Source organism: Oenanthe melanoleuca, chromosome 1 (genome assembly GCF_029582105.1).
Source record: "Oenanthe melanoleuca isolate GR-GAL-2019-014 chromosome 1, OMel1.0, whole genome shotgun sequence".
In the NCBI taxonomy this organism is placed as follows: Eukaryota; Metazoa; Chordata; class Aves; order Passeriformes; family Muscicapidae; genus Oenanthe; species Oenanthe melanoleuca.
In genome coordinates, this window is record NC_079333.1 from 47373731 (window position 1) to 47389761 (window position 16031).

General features: G+C 35.4%; 1 protein-coding gene across 3 annotated transcripts in view; it reads left to right on the forward strand.

The window, feature by feature from the left end:
• Positions 1-16031, forward strand: part of PDS5B (PDS5 cohesin associated factor B) — a 96798-nt gene that overhangs the window by 31926 nt on the left and 48841 nt on the right. For all 3 annotated transcript variants that reach the window (XM_056490414.1, XM_056490431.1, XM_056490421.1), the window contains exons 7-10: positions 4249-4329; positions 6131-6271; positions 13947-14062; positions 15740-15834. In XM_056490414.1, the coding sequence (XP_056346389.1) occupies positions 4249-4329; positions 6131-6271; positions 13947-14062; positions 15740-15834 (433 nt within the window). The remainder of the gene's footprint in view (positions 1-4248; positions 4330-6130; positions 6272-13946; positions 14063-15739; positions 15835-16031) is intronic.

The following is a 16031-nucleotide window of genomic DNA, read 5'->3' on the forward strand; positions in this document are numbered from 1 at the left end:
CTTGCAGGATGGCTGCAAAAACTCAGGCATTAGGAGAATATACTGGGCACGAGATGTATTATCAAATGTCTGTACACCATTATTAGTAGTTGCTGAAGTAGTGACAGCTCTAAACTATTCTATCTCCCTTGAGTTTGTCATCCATCTCACTTGGTCAGGATAAAAGCCTGAATGAAAGCAGCTGACACCAATATCAGAAAGCAGGCATGCTGGAGTGTGCACAGGCTTGCTTAACTAGTAGAGCTGTCAGATAAGCCAATAAAATGGCAAGCTTAACTGCTCTGACTATGTGCTTAACTCTTAATTTTGATGCTGAATTATTTTTTTCCTTTTGTAATTTCTCTTATTTTCTATCAACTCGACTACAATTCTTTTGATGGGATTGCATTAAGAAGGAATGAATTTAAGTGACCTGAACCCAGATAAGACCTAGAAGCAAGGGAAGAGGTAGTTAGTATGAAAGGCAGGAAAAAGTAATAGTTTTTCTTTCCCCTTTAATGATCTTTTTGTATTATAAGGCTTTTATGGCAGACCTGCAAACAATTTTTTGTTTGCGCAGTGTGTTAAAAGGCAAATTGTACTTGATTTCCTTGGGTGTTTGCCAGCATTCCATTTTCAGCCTCAGGACTGCTATAGGGAATCCCACATTGCACATCCCATGTGCTTGACATGCCTATGTTTTAGAAAAAGTGATATTGACAATTAAATTCTTAACTGTCTCTGCTAGGAATTCACTTAATATTTTGTGTTATCTGTCTCGGCAACACTTCAGCTGAGCTTTTTCTTTGTCAGCCGTCCTTAAGAATCTGTTTACCTTTCCCAGAAGAGCAAGATAATCTCTTGAAACTATTCTGTCAGGTGCTCTTGGATACTAATTCAGCTGCTGTGCCATTGATAAGAAGTAAATGGAAGACACTTTTCAAATTCCAAGAAAATAATATATGAAAATATATGCTTTTCAGGAATATTTGCACTAGATACACACTTAATATTTGATTTTCCTCCCAAAGCTACAAAATGAAGGCTGGATTGATGCTAGCTTAGTCATCTTCCGTAAATAAAAATTAAGGGACTTGCATTTGTTTTCTCTTGCCTTTTCTTCTTTTTCTTTTAAGGGATGGTTAGAAATTATTTCACTCTCGTAATTTTTTCATCTGTGTTAAATTGGTTATTGAAAAGTAACTGGAAAATAAGGAATTGAGAAAAAGTCGAGTGGGTATGAACTTCCTACCCCATTGTACAAGAACAAATTATTTTGGCTCTGTGGAATACTCTGCTAGAGAATATTGTCTGTATATCTGCACAAAAATGTGTGTGCCATACTGTCAGAGAGGTTGCCACTGCTTGTTCTATCAAAAAATAGACGTTGGTAATTCTAGACAAAAACAGGTATGAAAAATGAGTTCGCCAAACTGTTAATGTCTTCCCAAAGTATAAGAAGTTTGAAATAGTAGCAGCAGATGCCTAAAAATCATGGTAGAAATTGAGACAAAGGAGAGAACTTGTGGTTGACAGAGATAGCCTCTATTCAGATATTATTGCTGGAAGTCTCCCAAGGGTTTAAAAAATGTAAATATTCTCCACTGTTGATCATCATTCTTTTCTGAAACAAAGCTGAAAGTTTTTGGGGGAACAGTCTGGTTCACATATTAAATGTAACCTCTGTTTTCTTGCAGAAGATTTGTTTTCTGCCTTCTCAGGGGTAGTTCTTTGGTTTCTACTTATCAGTCAATATTTTTTTTTTTTTTCCTTCAAGATAGAGTAATTGCTAAATATTATTTTAAACAATGTTGCCAACTGATGGCTTTGTTTCTACCCCATTCAGGACTCTCAAAACCTTATGCCTGCTGGATGCTTACATGCTCCTAAAGGCATCCTGGTTAAGATCATTGTCCCCATCATGAGGGCTTTCTTAAACCATTAAAGATCTTGAAATAGTCATCAGTTTTCTTTCCAAACATATGGAAAGATTGTAAAGATGATAATGGTGGAAGAGCTTATCCAAGAACAGAGAAGAAATTTGTCAAATTAGGTGATATCCTTTTAAAATATATAAAATATATATCTCCTTTTCAGGAGAAGAAAGTTTAGGATATTTTTGTTGAATTGGTCAAAAGGCTTGGTTCTGTAACAGATCTTTGAACCTACTTGGTAAAGGCTGGGCTGCTCTTGTTTTCATTTCACCTAAGGCAGTGCCACTTTTGCTTGTTTCTGCTTTTATACTGAAGCTGGAAAATGAGGATAAAACTCTTGTGTTCTTTTAAGACTTCTTTGATATTGTTATTTTCAGAAAGTGGGGCCTCTGGACATTTGAGGGTCGTGACTGTTGGCACTATTAAATACAAGTACATGAGGCATGAAAAAAATAGCTAACTTTCCGTAGCTGCTTGTGCTCTAGACTATTTTTCCTCTTAAGAGCTTTTTTTTAGATATTTGCATTATACTTCCTTCTTACTCAGGGTTGCAAATAGCCACTTGTAGCATTTGTATTGGGAAACATTAAGCTTTGAAGTATACTCCTGTGCAAAAGATACAAGCTGAAGCTATAACTAATGTGAATCAGAACAGATCTGCCTGTTGGAGCTCTTCTGTGCTAGGTCTGCTGTTTAGTTTTATGCTGAATTATCTTGCTCATGATCCAGAGTTCCCTCTTACCCAGGTGAAAGTGGTTTTCTTTGTATGCTGGAGGTGAGCTGTGAAGTCAAGAAGGATCAGAACAAGAATTGCAAGTGGCATACATTCCTTGTTAGAGTTATTTGTCCCTTTTATTTCCTGAACCATTTCAATTCTGAATAACAGATAACAAATAATTCCAGTGAAAATACCTCATTTTATTGTAACCGTAAACAATAATCCAGCATGCAGTGTTTTCTCTTTTCTGGGACATGGAATAACTGTACAGTTTTGTAATAAGATGAAATTATTTTATATATTAAAATATCTTTACAGAATTGGAATTTTTTGTCACCTTCTGTATTGGCTTTGAGTAAAACAGACACTTCAGGCATGGGTCTTTGTAGTGTTTCAAGTTCAGTCACCTGACTGAACTCTACCAGTAGGCAAGTCAAAGACTTTTTTTTGTTTTATATTTTCAGAAAATGTTAATCTGTTCCCACTGCTGTTTAAAAGCCTGTAGTTCTATAGGGTTTTTAAAATTTCAGACAGTACTCTCCATATCTTTTCAAATCCTCTTTCAATTCAGACAGCTCTAAAGAGCCCAGCATATTCAGGTAAAGAACTGCCCTGGGTGTGACAAGACCTCTTGTGTTTGCTTTTCATTGTGCTAAAAGAAGTTCTCTTCCTTTTATGGTGAGAAATACTTTTAAAAAGCAACCACAAACTGCCTCTTTTTACTGCTGAATTATAAACTGAATATACTGGTTGGTTTTTTTTAAATTGCAAAGACTAATAAAAGTTATGGAAACTATATTTTTGTAGGGTTTTTACATATTCTTGGGTATTGAAGACTTTTTCTCTTCATTCTTCTGTGTGTTAATCAGTTCTTCAATGGGTGTTGCAAGGGCTAAGTTGCATTTTCTTTTGAAAATTTTTTGAAAAATAATTGTGATATAGAAATTGAAGAAAGGATGAAACAACTAGAGCGTGGAGAATGTGTGCAGGGAAAGGGAGAAAACAATGATAGAGCAATAACCTAGTTAGACAAATAGAAGGTTAGGAATCTTGAAGAGGGAGTTATATATTTAAATTTCTTGTATTAGTTTAGTTTTTATTTTCCCATGAACTGAAATTCTAGGGTCTTTTTTCCTTACTGTCTCAGACAACACACTGAGTATCTTTGCATGGTGCGATGGAGAGGCTGTGGTGGTGGCTCAGTGGTGGCTGCTTGATGCAAGGGCAGAATTGCATTTTCTGTACTCCTGTTCAGATTCACTTCTGTGGTGACAGCAAATGCCTCTGTGTTGCTTTCCTGGTTTTCAGGGAAATTGATAAGGAGGAGCAGTAAAATGCAGGCACTGAGTTCACTGGGCATCAGTTTTAGATGTGCAACTGAAAAGTAAGCCCACATCTGCTGGAAATTTTATTTTTCTCTGTAGTAGCAGTGGACACTACAATGCTTTCATTGGAATAGCTTTGTTTTTACTCTATTGCTTTATTTCTGAAAATATAAAAAAACACCAGGCTATTTCTTTAATGCATTTCCCAGTACATGATGGCTTTAAATTCTTGGATTTGTTTTTAGATAAATGCATGTGCTTATAACTCTTTCGGTTTTTTGTTTTTTCCCAGAATTTAAACAAGCAAGCCTATGATTTGGCAAAGGCTTTACTAAAGAGGACAGCGCAAGCAATTGAACCATACATCACTAATGTAAGTGAGGACTGCAAACAAACATGGAAATCCTTTCTGTAACTGAACTGTGTTATAAAAAGAATGAATTGCATGAGAAAAATGAGAAGGGCTGAAAAAAAACTTTTTACAGGTTGTTTTTTTTTTTTTTTTTTTTTTTCTGAGAGAGAATGAGTGTATTAATGAAGGGCTCCATAACCTGTCTTTTTGAGTCTAATTCTTTACCGTATAGAAACTATTAAGTACTTAATACTTCCAATTTGGAAAATGCAATGGATAATTTATTTTCTATTGTCTTGGAAGACCTTGTGATTCAATCCTTAGAGTGACTGAAATACCAAGTGTATTTATATATATTGTTCTGATAAAAATAGGTAAACACATTGTTTCTGTAGCAAAATTTGTCTTTCAGTAAGGAGATAAGACCATTTAGAGCCAAGAGAATTGAAGATATAGAAAAATTTTAGTGCTGTTACCACAGAAGTAGAAGAGAAAGAAATATAAGAATAGATAGTAAAGAAGAAAACCTACTGGATTGAGGATGGTAGAGTTGAATATAGACATGATAGACATAGTAATAGAAGAGGAATGAGGGGAAGTAAAGAGCAGAGAAGGGTATGTTCCAACTTGAGTTGCACAATAGAAAAAAAAAACCCTCTTCTTTTTTAAGCAGTTGAGGATTTAGCTGGTCTTATGGCATCTATCCAAAACCTCAGGAGCTTGAAAACAATAGAAAACCTTCAATGCTTTCTGTTAATTTCAGACTAGTAACACTTAGAAAATGGCTACTTCCTAAGATGTTTAAAAATCCTCGATAAAAACTGACTTCAAACATGGTGTTTAAGATGGTGTTGTTGCCTGGAAATGTGTTTTTAATGTTCATCTGTAAGGTTAGATTAAAAAAGTTAGATTTACTGGGTGAAGTTTTCTGAGCTTTGAGGAAGCCTGTACAATAAGAATCTTCCTTCATAGGAAGAACGCACATGGAGTCTTCTTTGTTTCTCACAAGAGAGAAGTATTTTGGGGTTTTGAAAATTTTCTCTCTTGAGATACATTAGAAACACAATATCAGTTAGTTTCCTAACTGGGATTATATACAGTGAGGCAACTCTGTATCCAGAAAAGCAAAACATTTATTCAAGAGGGTCTTTAACTTACAATAAGGTTCAGTTTATTAGCTGTAGCCCTCTTTAGTTGCTTCTTACCCATCAGAGAGGACGTGGTTGAAAATAGTGTGGAAATACTATTTTTAATGAGAAGTATGAAGTTTCCCTCAAATATGTCAAGTTTACCAAGAAGGAATATTTGGTTTAAAGTTGCATTATGCAGCTTGTAAATACAAATTCTGGAACAATCAGTTATCAATTCCTATGCTTTTATTTTCAACTCCTTAACTTGTCAGCTATGTAGTGTAGTAATTAGCCAGTTGTTTCAGCCTTGCTTTACATGTTAGAATACTTTTGAAATTACCATTTTCATTAGTGGAATAACTCTGAATATAGTCCAATTATAAAAAGATACAATGCACTGAAACTCCTTTAAAGTTGTGGTTCTTAAACTATTTTTAGGCCTGCTGGGGTAAACATTATGTTTTGATATGTTTTCCTTTATGTATAATATTTGATACGAGACAATGATATTTTAAGACTCCTGCTATGTAATTCTGATCTATGTGTGCTGCCTTCCCTCCTTTTTCTTTTAGTAGTGAAATTGGTGATGTAAGTTTAAAAGTGATTTCATGTTTTAGGATTTTGCATAGGATTTAGAAGAGTGCATGTATACTCTTGTTGTTAATGTGTAATCGATTTGTTTTGTTTTCCAGTTCTTCAATCAAGTTCTTATGCTTGGTAAAACATCAATTAGTGACCTGTCAGAACATGTGTTTGATTTAATTCTGGAGTTATACAATATCGACAGTCACCTCTTGCTCTCTGTTCTACCACAGCTTGAATTCAAACTTAAGGTATACATTTTTCTACCCTCTCTATACATTTAAAACATGTATGCTTTTGCCATTATTGTGATTTTTTTTTTTGTTTTTTTACTGACAAGTTCCTCAAATTATTTGGCAAGTGAAACAAATAACTATATGTAAAAATTACCTTCTTTGCATTGTTTAAAGGAAAACCCATAAAACGCCTCAAAAATGTAGTTTAACTTCAAGTGTGTTAACCTACAGTGCATGTGTGTATATATTTGGGATTTGGTTGGAAGATTGTTTTGACTTGTATATTTCTAGCAATAATTCAATTTTTTTGGATGACTTGAGAATTCGACCTGTTCTGTTTCTGGGTTTACTTATTACTCATTGTGAAAGACCTAATATTTTTGAATGTATATAATAATAATAATTTTGTCCAAATTGTAGTTCCGTGACATATGTAAGCTGACAACTGGAAAGCATCAGTATGTCTTGTGTAATTGTTGCAATGACTTACGATTTTTCAGGTGTGTTTCATATGTCTGGAGGATAGCCAGTGCTACCTCTCTATTTTAATGGGTATTTTCTTTTTGACTTCCTTTTCAAAGTGTCTCCATCACTTGGACAAATGCAGTATAACATTGGTTCTCCCTTTGTTCTGCATTACTTTTGTTCTATCTGTCATTTCACAGAGTTTCTGTAAGGAGTGTGATTAGATTGTTACTCCATTTGTATGTGATCTGTTACTAAACGAGGACCGATGTGCAATGGGCCACTTGTAAATTTGAATGTATTTTTATTACAGAAGGCAGATTTTAGGTTTGTAGCACCTTTGGCCTCTTCTTATTGTAAAATTTATTATCATAGAGGCTTGTTCATGCCTATTACTTTTCCCTAATACTGTTAGGCAGGTATGCTACACTTGTTGGATGAAGGATTTTTTAAATGCTTTTATAATTCTGTTCACATTTCCGAGAGAAGGAGGGTTCAATTTACTGCTTGCTGTCTGTGTCTTCAAAGTAGACCTTTTTTCAGCCTTTCATTCCTGTTCCTACAGATGGCAAACAATTATCATTGTCACTCCAATAAAAATAGTACTTCTGCAGATGAAGGTGTTATTCAGGACGTTTAATCTTACCTGCTGCTATAGGAGTACATAATTGAAGTACCTTTCCCATCTTTAAGTCCACTAAAATGTGCAGGTTCTTAAATTGTCGTCCTACTCCTTCATTGATTCATATTTCATGATTTTCAATGCTGATGTAATTTTTGAATCTTATTTTATTGGAATCAGAAAGTCTAGTAGCCAGTGTCAACTTGATTTTTTTGTTTGTTTGGTTGTTTTGTTTCCTCTTTCCCCACGCCCGAAAAAGTTCTGGTCTCTTTCTTCATCTGGCTGATTTCAGCCCTAAGCATTTCCGTGTTTTCTTTGTACTACTTAATTTACAGCACATTTTTTTCATATTTGCATTTCTGTTCTTTGTTTAGTGTGCCCTTTTTAGATGATGTACATGTATTTTGTTGGTTTCTGTCTCCTTCATCCTTTGTGTAGTTTTCTCACTGTTGTCCAAACCTTAAGAGTAAGGGGTTCATGCATGATGTCTGCAAGATCCAGTTTAACAATGTTTCCAGGAGATATGTAGGATCTGATAGTTACATTCTTACCACTGTTACTCCTTGTTGTCTTCTTGAACTCAATAGTTTGTAGCTATTCCAAAAACACTGTAATCATCTTGTTACTCCAGGTGTGTGTTTTGATACTTTAGGTTACACAAAAAAATAATAGATGCCTATTTTCCTATTGTCTGTCAAGTGACATCTTTTAAAGAAGAAAGCAAGCATCTCTCTTTGGAATAGGTAAACTCACGTTTAAATTTTAGGATGCTGGAACTGGTTTCCTAGAAAATATGTGGAGGCTTCATCTCTGGAAGTGTTTGAGGCCCTGTGGGTGGGGCTTTGGGCAGCCTGGTCTAGCAGAGGGTGTTCCTGCCCCGGGGGGGTGGGTTGAAGGATGTCCTTAGCAATCTTTTCCAACCCAAATAATTTTATGGCTCTAAATGGGTTGAGGGGTCTTTAAGATCTTTCTGTGGTGAGAAGAGTATTTTGAAGATAAGTGTTCTAAAATATTAATGAAAAATATTCAACCCGTGTTTTTTCTGAGATCAACAAAAGTTCATTCTACATGCAGACCTGCCAGTGATGATTAAATACTTTCCACTCCAGCAATAGCTGTAGCTTTATTCTAAACAGTAGCAGCTAGTGTTGACATTTTAAAATTCAGTTCCAGGTAAATAGCTCATTAGTGTGTTGAGAAGAGTATGGTTTCAATGAAAATGAAATGAGAATGAGTATGATTGAAGACAGCCAATTTTTTATTGCTTTGAGTGAATAGAAACTAGAGAGCAGCAACCCTGTTAAGCTTGATGAAGCCTTGAGTCAGGTGGCTGGTAAAGGAAAAAAAAACATGCGTGACAGTCTAGACTGTAAATTGGGAGAGGGGAATTGTCCTTTTCAATAAAGGTCAGCTGAAATTAACAATGCAATAGCCAAGAGCTTCAGTAAGCCCTGCATATCATTCAGAGCTTGACTCAGTGACTTCGTCTTTTCTGGACTTAGCACATAGTATCGTGTCTCTATATGCCCAGTTAAGGAGCCTTGTCTTTCTGAGCTTGCTTATCATGAACTACTAGGTATTTAAATAAAAGTTTGTAAAATATGTTTAGATCAAATATATAGTTTCACAGAAACTTCCAGATTTTGTTCTATGAAATTGTCTGATATGTCTCTTGAATACAGAGTTATGATAATAGAAGGCAAATACTCCAGTAATGCTCAAGAGGAAGTGGGATCTCTTTGTGTTTTCCAAGATCTCATGTTGCTGCTTTGCTGTTTAGGAGATTATTATTCCTTAGCAGATGATCTTAGAATCATAGAATACCAGGCTGAAAGGGACCCCAAGAATCATCTGGATAAAATATTCTTGGCAAAAGCACAGTCTAGACAAAAGGGCCCAGTACTCTGTCTAGCTGGATCTTAAAATGTCCTATTTGGGGAACCTATCATTTCCCTGAGGAGATTATTCCGATGACTGATTGATCTCATGGTGAAAAACTTTTCCTCTTGTGTCCAGTGTTGAAGGAAAGCTGTGATTGTCTGAAAAATTGAGTTGCGGAGATATGCCAGAATGATCTCAGCTTGCATGCATTGAACACATGGAAGGGGTCATATTATCTGTACTTTACAAAGACAAATAGAATAATTTCTTTGTTTTTTTGAAAATATGCATTTGTTTTTAGCTGGCTTCAAAAGCAGTAAGTGAAAACAAATTTTGGCCAGATGAAGTACGCTCATGGTAGACTTACCTAACAAAGGCATCAAGTGTTCTGGCTCACTTGAAAGCTGAGGTGCAGGCTTAGTTTCAGGTGTGAAATTGGCAAGTTCTTAATGAATTTGAATGGATTCCCCCTGGTATTAGCAATGTTACCTCTAGTTGCATATTCTGTATGTGAAACAGACGTTCTGTGAACTATCTTATTCCTTTGCTTCTAAACATTTAGCCTCAAGAAAAGGAGGCTTGAGGGAGATCCTATCACTCACTGTACAACATCCTGAAAGGAAGTTGTAGCAAAGTGTGGAGGTCAGTCTCTTCTCCCAGGTAATAAGTGACAGGACCAGAGAAAAGGGCCTCAGGTTGCAACATGGCAAGCTTAGATTTGGTATTAGGAAAAATTTCTTCGCTTTAAGACTTGTCAAGAATTGGAACAGGATTCTTAGGGAAGTGGTGCAATCACTGTCTCTGGAAGTTTTGACAAGGAAAGTGGAGGCAATAGTTTCTTTGTAAACACGGTGGTGCTTGATTAATTGTTGGGCTCAAGGACCTTAAAGATTTTGTTTTTCCAACCTTTATGACTCTATGATCCTGTGGTTTTGTGGCATGCTTTGAAAATGAAATGATGATGGTTTTCCCCTAACCACCAGTGAGCTTCACTGAACCATCTCCACTGCCTTCCAGTTGATTACACTGCCTTGTTCCCAGTCTCTGTGGCTCATAGGAGTTTGAGGATGTGAACAAACATCTTTCCGTTTGTGACTCATTACTTAACAGAATCCAAATCTCTTGCTCTCCGTCTCTGTGAAATCTTTTGCACTCTTCCTGGCAGGAAGACTTCTGGTTTATCTTCATGGGTTTAGACTCTCTTTGGGTGGGGGTAAAATCCAAGGGCTTTCTCTTCAGGGACCAAATAAATTTTTGACATGTGTAGAAGGGTTAAAACTTAGTACGAAACTTGTGGAAAACTTGAGGTGCCTCAGTAATACTGTTGAACCTACTCACTACTTGGGATGTAAATGATGTGGCCACCTAGTGTTCAAGCACCTTGCCATTTTGGTACAGCAGTGAAGGCACAGGTAGTAAAGGCTTTCTCTCCTGTGCCACTCTTCCTCCCCCCAGGTAGGCTGAGTAGGGCACAAGGTTGAAAGGGGACACAGTAAAAGGTCAGGGAAAGGACGAGGAAAGGATTAATTTGTGTTCATGCTGTTTATCATCTCAAGTGAGCCCCATGTGGGTGGAGACCCTGTTTTCCAGGAACTGCCAGGACATTTCCCTGCCGATGACAGGTAGTGAATGAATCCCTCTTTTTGCTCTGCTTGCACATTCAGCTTTTATTTTACCTATTGAACTCTTCTTCTCCTGATCTATGGGCCTTTTAGCCTTCCTTCTCTTCCCTTCCTCTCTCTGTTGGAGTGAAGAATGAGAGGAGGACTGGGTGAGTGTTTGGATTTTGGCTCAGGTCAACCTGCCCCACCTCTAAAGATTTATGTAAAGAAAAAGCTCCTGTGTATTTAGGTGGCAGAACTCTATTGTTAAGCTCTGTGAGAGCTGTGTGAAGTCATCGTTGCATCTTACTAGTAATTTGTTTTTTGCCTGATTATGGAAAGGAGCCTGGGGAATTAACAGCAGAATGAGAACTATTTTCATTTAACTCAACCGTTTCTGTGAGGGTCAGTCATTTGTGCCTGGTCTTAACATTTTAAGGTGGTGTGTTTAGAGATCTAGTACTGACACAGAGGCATTATGGGTTCAGGAAGGAACTGAGAATGTATTATTGTATAGGTCAGTTTGTAGAAGAAACTGAAGAAAAGGAGCATTTTTCAAATTTCATACTTGAATTTTAGAAATTTCTGTTACAGAAAGCAAATAATATTTAAATGTTCAGGAGAATAGAAGGCTCATGAATAGAATGTTTTTTGAAATAATTGCCATGGGGTTTAGGCTTTTATCTTTTATCATTAATAAACCAATATGATGTAATGAATAAAATCAGTAAGAGGTTGACTTCTTATTTTAGTGTTGTTTTTTTTCCTGGATGTGATAATTAAAAATTTCACGAGTTTCAGATTGTGTCCACTTCTTATTCCCAAATCTCTCCAGATTCTAAGAGCTGCCTATTCTTTTGGGCTCAGTAGTGGTAACAATCTGACTGGCTTCAGCTGATATTATTGAGAGACTCAATGTCTAGGCCAAAGAGCACTTGCCTGTGTGCTCAGACCATGTATGAGGAACTGAAAATATCCATGCTTGGTGTCCATTTGTATTGACAAACCATGATGGAGCACTATTAGAGTGCTGGATTTACTTAAGAGGTGAAGGGTGCGACTCCTCAAGTAGTGTGTCTCAGAATGGAGAAAGATTAGGATTTTCTCAGAGTTTGATGCCTTTTTTTTCACTCTCAGAAAAAGAGTGGAGATTAAAGTAGAATAAAGGAGAGAGACTGTAGTGGCAATGTATTCATTCAATAAGAAGTATAGGTTTGTTTTTGTTACCCCTTGGAGTGTATACAACTGTGTTTCAAGGAAGCCAACATCAGGGCACAAAATTTAGAAAGGACCAAATAGTTATGTACTAAGGTCCATAATCACAAGTATTTGCTGTTTCTACAACAGGACTAGAAACACAAGTGAGTAGTCTTATAATTGGATTAGTGGCTGATACAAGGAAAACTTCTGCATCTAATTAATTAAGAATATTGTAGGATTTTGTTGTTTTTGTGTGTTTGTTTTGTTCTGTTTGGTTGTCTTTTTTTCCTCTATATTTCTGGCTGTATAATTAAGTTGAATGTTTAGTGTGCTCCCAGCTCTTTTACCTGGCTCCTTCCTTCCACTTTCTTGAGTGTCTTGCTCTGAGTCTGTGTTGGTTGCCTAAAAAAGTCAGAGATGCTTAATATTTTAATGTTTTGTTTGTTTATGCAAGAGTGGATAGGATGTAAGTCATGGAGCCTGGACTAATGTAGGCCAAAAAAAATAAAATTAAGAGTTCTTAACCATGGCCCACAGAATAAGAGTTTGTAGTGTAATGGGCTGAAACTCATTAAGAAAAACCTATCATTTATTGCAGATTAAGAGGAGGTGGTTGTAGAGTGCTTTTAGTAATGTTAATGTGAATGTTAATTGCGAAAAATGTAGTCAAATGCAAAAAGCCATGTTAATGGATTTGCTATTAATGCTTTGAATACTTAATACTAAAGTGTATTCAAAAGAATTAGTCTGTTGTAATGTAGTAATATATCACTGTTAGAAATTACTGCATCCTTTGCTTCTCTTGCTCTGTTACTTTAAAGATTTTACAAATGCTTTAGCTGTTCTTAGGGTTCTGAATTAAAGACATGCTGGCAAACATTTCAGCCCTTTTATGGTCTTGAGTGAGGAGAAATAGTTTGTCTCTAAAACTATGGTGTCATATAAAAGAATTCCGACAGCTATATTGTGCTCTTATTTCTTGTTCATGTTCAAAAGGTGATGCTGAACTAATAAGAATTCAAAGATGCTTGACAAAAAGCAGTATTTTACACAGCTCTTACCTTTGACCAGAAAAAACCTGGGAATAATAAGGGATTAATAATATCTAATTAATAGAAATTAATTTAGCTACACCTTTTCAAGGAAATTTTGGAGCCAATTGAGTTTTCTCCCTTTAATAAGCAAAGGGAAAAAATGATGAACAATAAATACATGCTAATTGCACAAATGTTAGCATACGTTTCCAAAGTATGTGTAAAGGTTCATATACTGTGTATTGTAATAAAGAATGTAATGCAAAACAATGATAAAACAAAGCCTTCTCCAGGATGTTTCCACTATCATTGTTAGGACTCATTTTAAATATAAGACTATCTGTTGTACCCCAGCGGTTTTGAATATAGGATCAAATTCAGGACCACATCCTTTGGAACTCTGATCTTGGGTAGTTAATCTGATGTTCTCTAGAAACTTGTATTCTGGAAACTGTTATTTTTAACTAATATTTTTAATTAAGCAATTAAGCATTTTTCTGCAGAACTGTAAACCTTTATGTGCAGACAAGCATAGACTGGCTTTTGGAAGTTTTGTGTTGTGTCTGAATTTGCATGTATCAGATTTCCTAATATATCAGTAAACTGTAAATAAGCGTTATAAAGATGTATTTTTCATCAGGCTTAGTTCACAACATTTTTTTGTCTCTGCATTGTTTTTCATTTTCACAGTCTTTATTGTTTTGCCTTCTCAAAAAAATAATGAAGGGTTTTTGTCTTGAGATGGATATTTGTATATAAGAGAAGTCTATTGATCTGTATTGTGATATTTCTAGAAATATGTAAAGTGTAAAAACTGTACAAAACAGAACTCTATTTTTTGGGTTAGTTTTCCTTTTACATGTTAAATAAATCTGTTCGTTTTCCAGAGCAATGACAATGAAGAACGTCTGCAGGTTGTAAAACTCCTAGCAAAAATGTTTGGGGCGAAGGATTCAGAGTTGGCATCTCAAAACAAACCACTTTGGCAGTGCTACCTGGGGAGGTATATTCTTGTTTATTTCCTTGTCTAGGGAGGAAAGGCATTCAATGAAGCCAAATGCAGTTGGTTTGTTTTTTTTTTTAAAGTGACATAGCTAAGCTTGAATTCCCTCCTGCTGCTTTATCTCAGATCTGGCAGATAATTCTAAAGCAGTTTTACACATAGCTTCCACATCTGTCATTCTGCAGAGTGAACGTTTACAAATCTTCTCCTTTAATGTTCGTTTTTTTATAACTAGTTTTATTGCCATTGTCAAGAAAAATGAATGCTTTGTTTTAATTTCTTCACAAGTGAAACTATTCAATGATGGATTAATTTTAAGGCAGCATCAAATGACATTTTTAGTATCAGGTGATATTAGAACTTCTTTTGAAGCTTTTTTGTACAGTCTTTGAGTATGAGTTTCAATTTTTTTAATGGTAGGAGTACCTTAAAAGAAGTGTGTAATAATTACAATGCTGCAGAGATACTTAGTCATTTGTTTTTTGAAATATTCTGCCAGTTTGAGATAAAAAATACAGCTGGAGCTTGTAGTTAGGAGGAACTCAAGTTTGGCTACTATAAAGAAAATATTTTGATTTAAGTAAAAGAGGATAAATTCTAAAAGTTATTACAAATGCCATAGTTTATAATGTGGCATTCAATCATCAAAAGCAGAGTCCTCAAAGAAATGCTGCTTTTAAGAATAGAAGAAATGTAATTGAAGGGAAGTATTTTGCTTGATAGTATGTAACTATTTAAAACATGAATTGTCATCAAAAAATACCACGTCTGATTGGGCCCAAAGGAAAATGTGCTATTGTGTTACAATGTAATTATGTGCAGTTTGTTCACAGTAACTGTTTTCTAGTAGTTATGCATCACGTATAGGCATTTACTACTAAAGATTTTCACAAAGTTATAATAGCTGTGTTATTGAAGGAAGCACTCATAAAAGTCTCTTGATTTTTGAAAACATACCTAACTTTTACTAAAACAGGTATTCCTTGAAATCTATTTATTTGGTAGATAAATATTTCAACAGTGTTCTAAAATTGTATTTTTATTTCATACCAAGGATTTTGAGAAGAGCTTGAAAATGCATTTAATTTTCAAAGAGTTGTCTGTAACTAATTGCATCAGTAGTTTTGTTGTAAAATTACTTATATAAAAATTAAAAGTGAGAAAATACTAGTTTTCAAGCATCAAATCTAGGTCAGTCTTCCAAAAGGAAATCCTATTAAATGATCCATCTCTGAAGAAATTTGTAGTAGACTAAATATACATTTGTTTGTTGTCTGTCATGCAGTATAAGGAGGGGATGAATGTCACAGTCGTATAAAATTTTGACTTTCTGATACATGGCTCATGGCTAATTATGTGTAGCATTACAGAAAAGGAATTAAAATATATCATACACCTTTCTAGTGTTTTTTTGTCTGTTTTTTGTCTGTCTGGGAGTGTTCAATGTGTACCAGGAGAAGATATTCTTTTCATGTTCAGAAAATGAATCAACAAATGAGAATTTTTTTAAGCTAGTCTACTTTATACTGTGAAATTGGAGATGCTGTATGCTTGTAACTGTGCATGGGAAGCATAAAAAATATTTTCAGAAGTTTTTGATATTGTGTAGAAATTAACAGATTGCTTTAGTAGAAGTGGAATTTTGTTGCTGTAATGCATTGTCTTGTTTCTAACTAGGTTTAATGATATCCATGTACCTATTCGCCTTGAGTGTGTCAAATTTGCAAGTCACTGCCTTATGAACCACCCCGATCTGGCAAAGGACTTAACAGGTATGAGTTCTATTACAACATTAAAATACCATTTTGAGTCTGGAAGAGTCAAAAAGGCTAGAAGCAGAGATGTAATCTTAGGTAATGCTGTCAGATGTTGTGCAGGGCCTAATTCATGGTGGAGTTCTAAGTCAAAATCCCCACCTTCAGTGTTTCTTCTCAGGCTGAGGAGATTGTACACAAAGAATGCCTCAGTT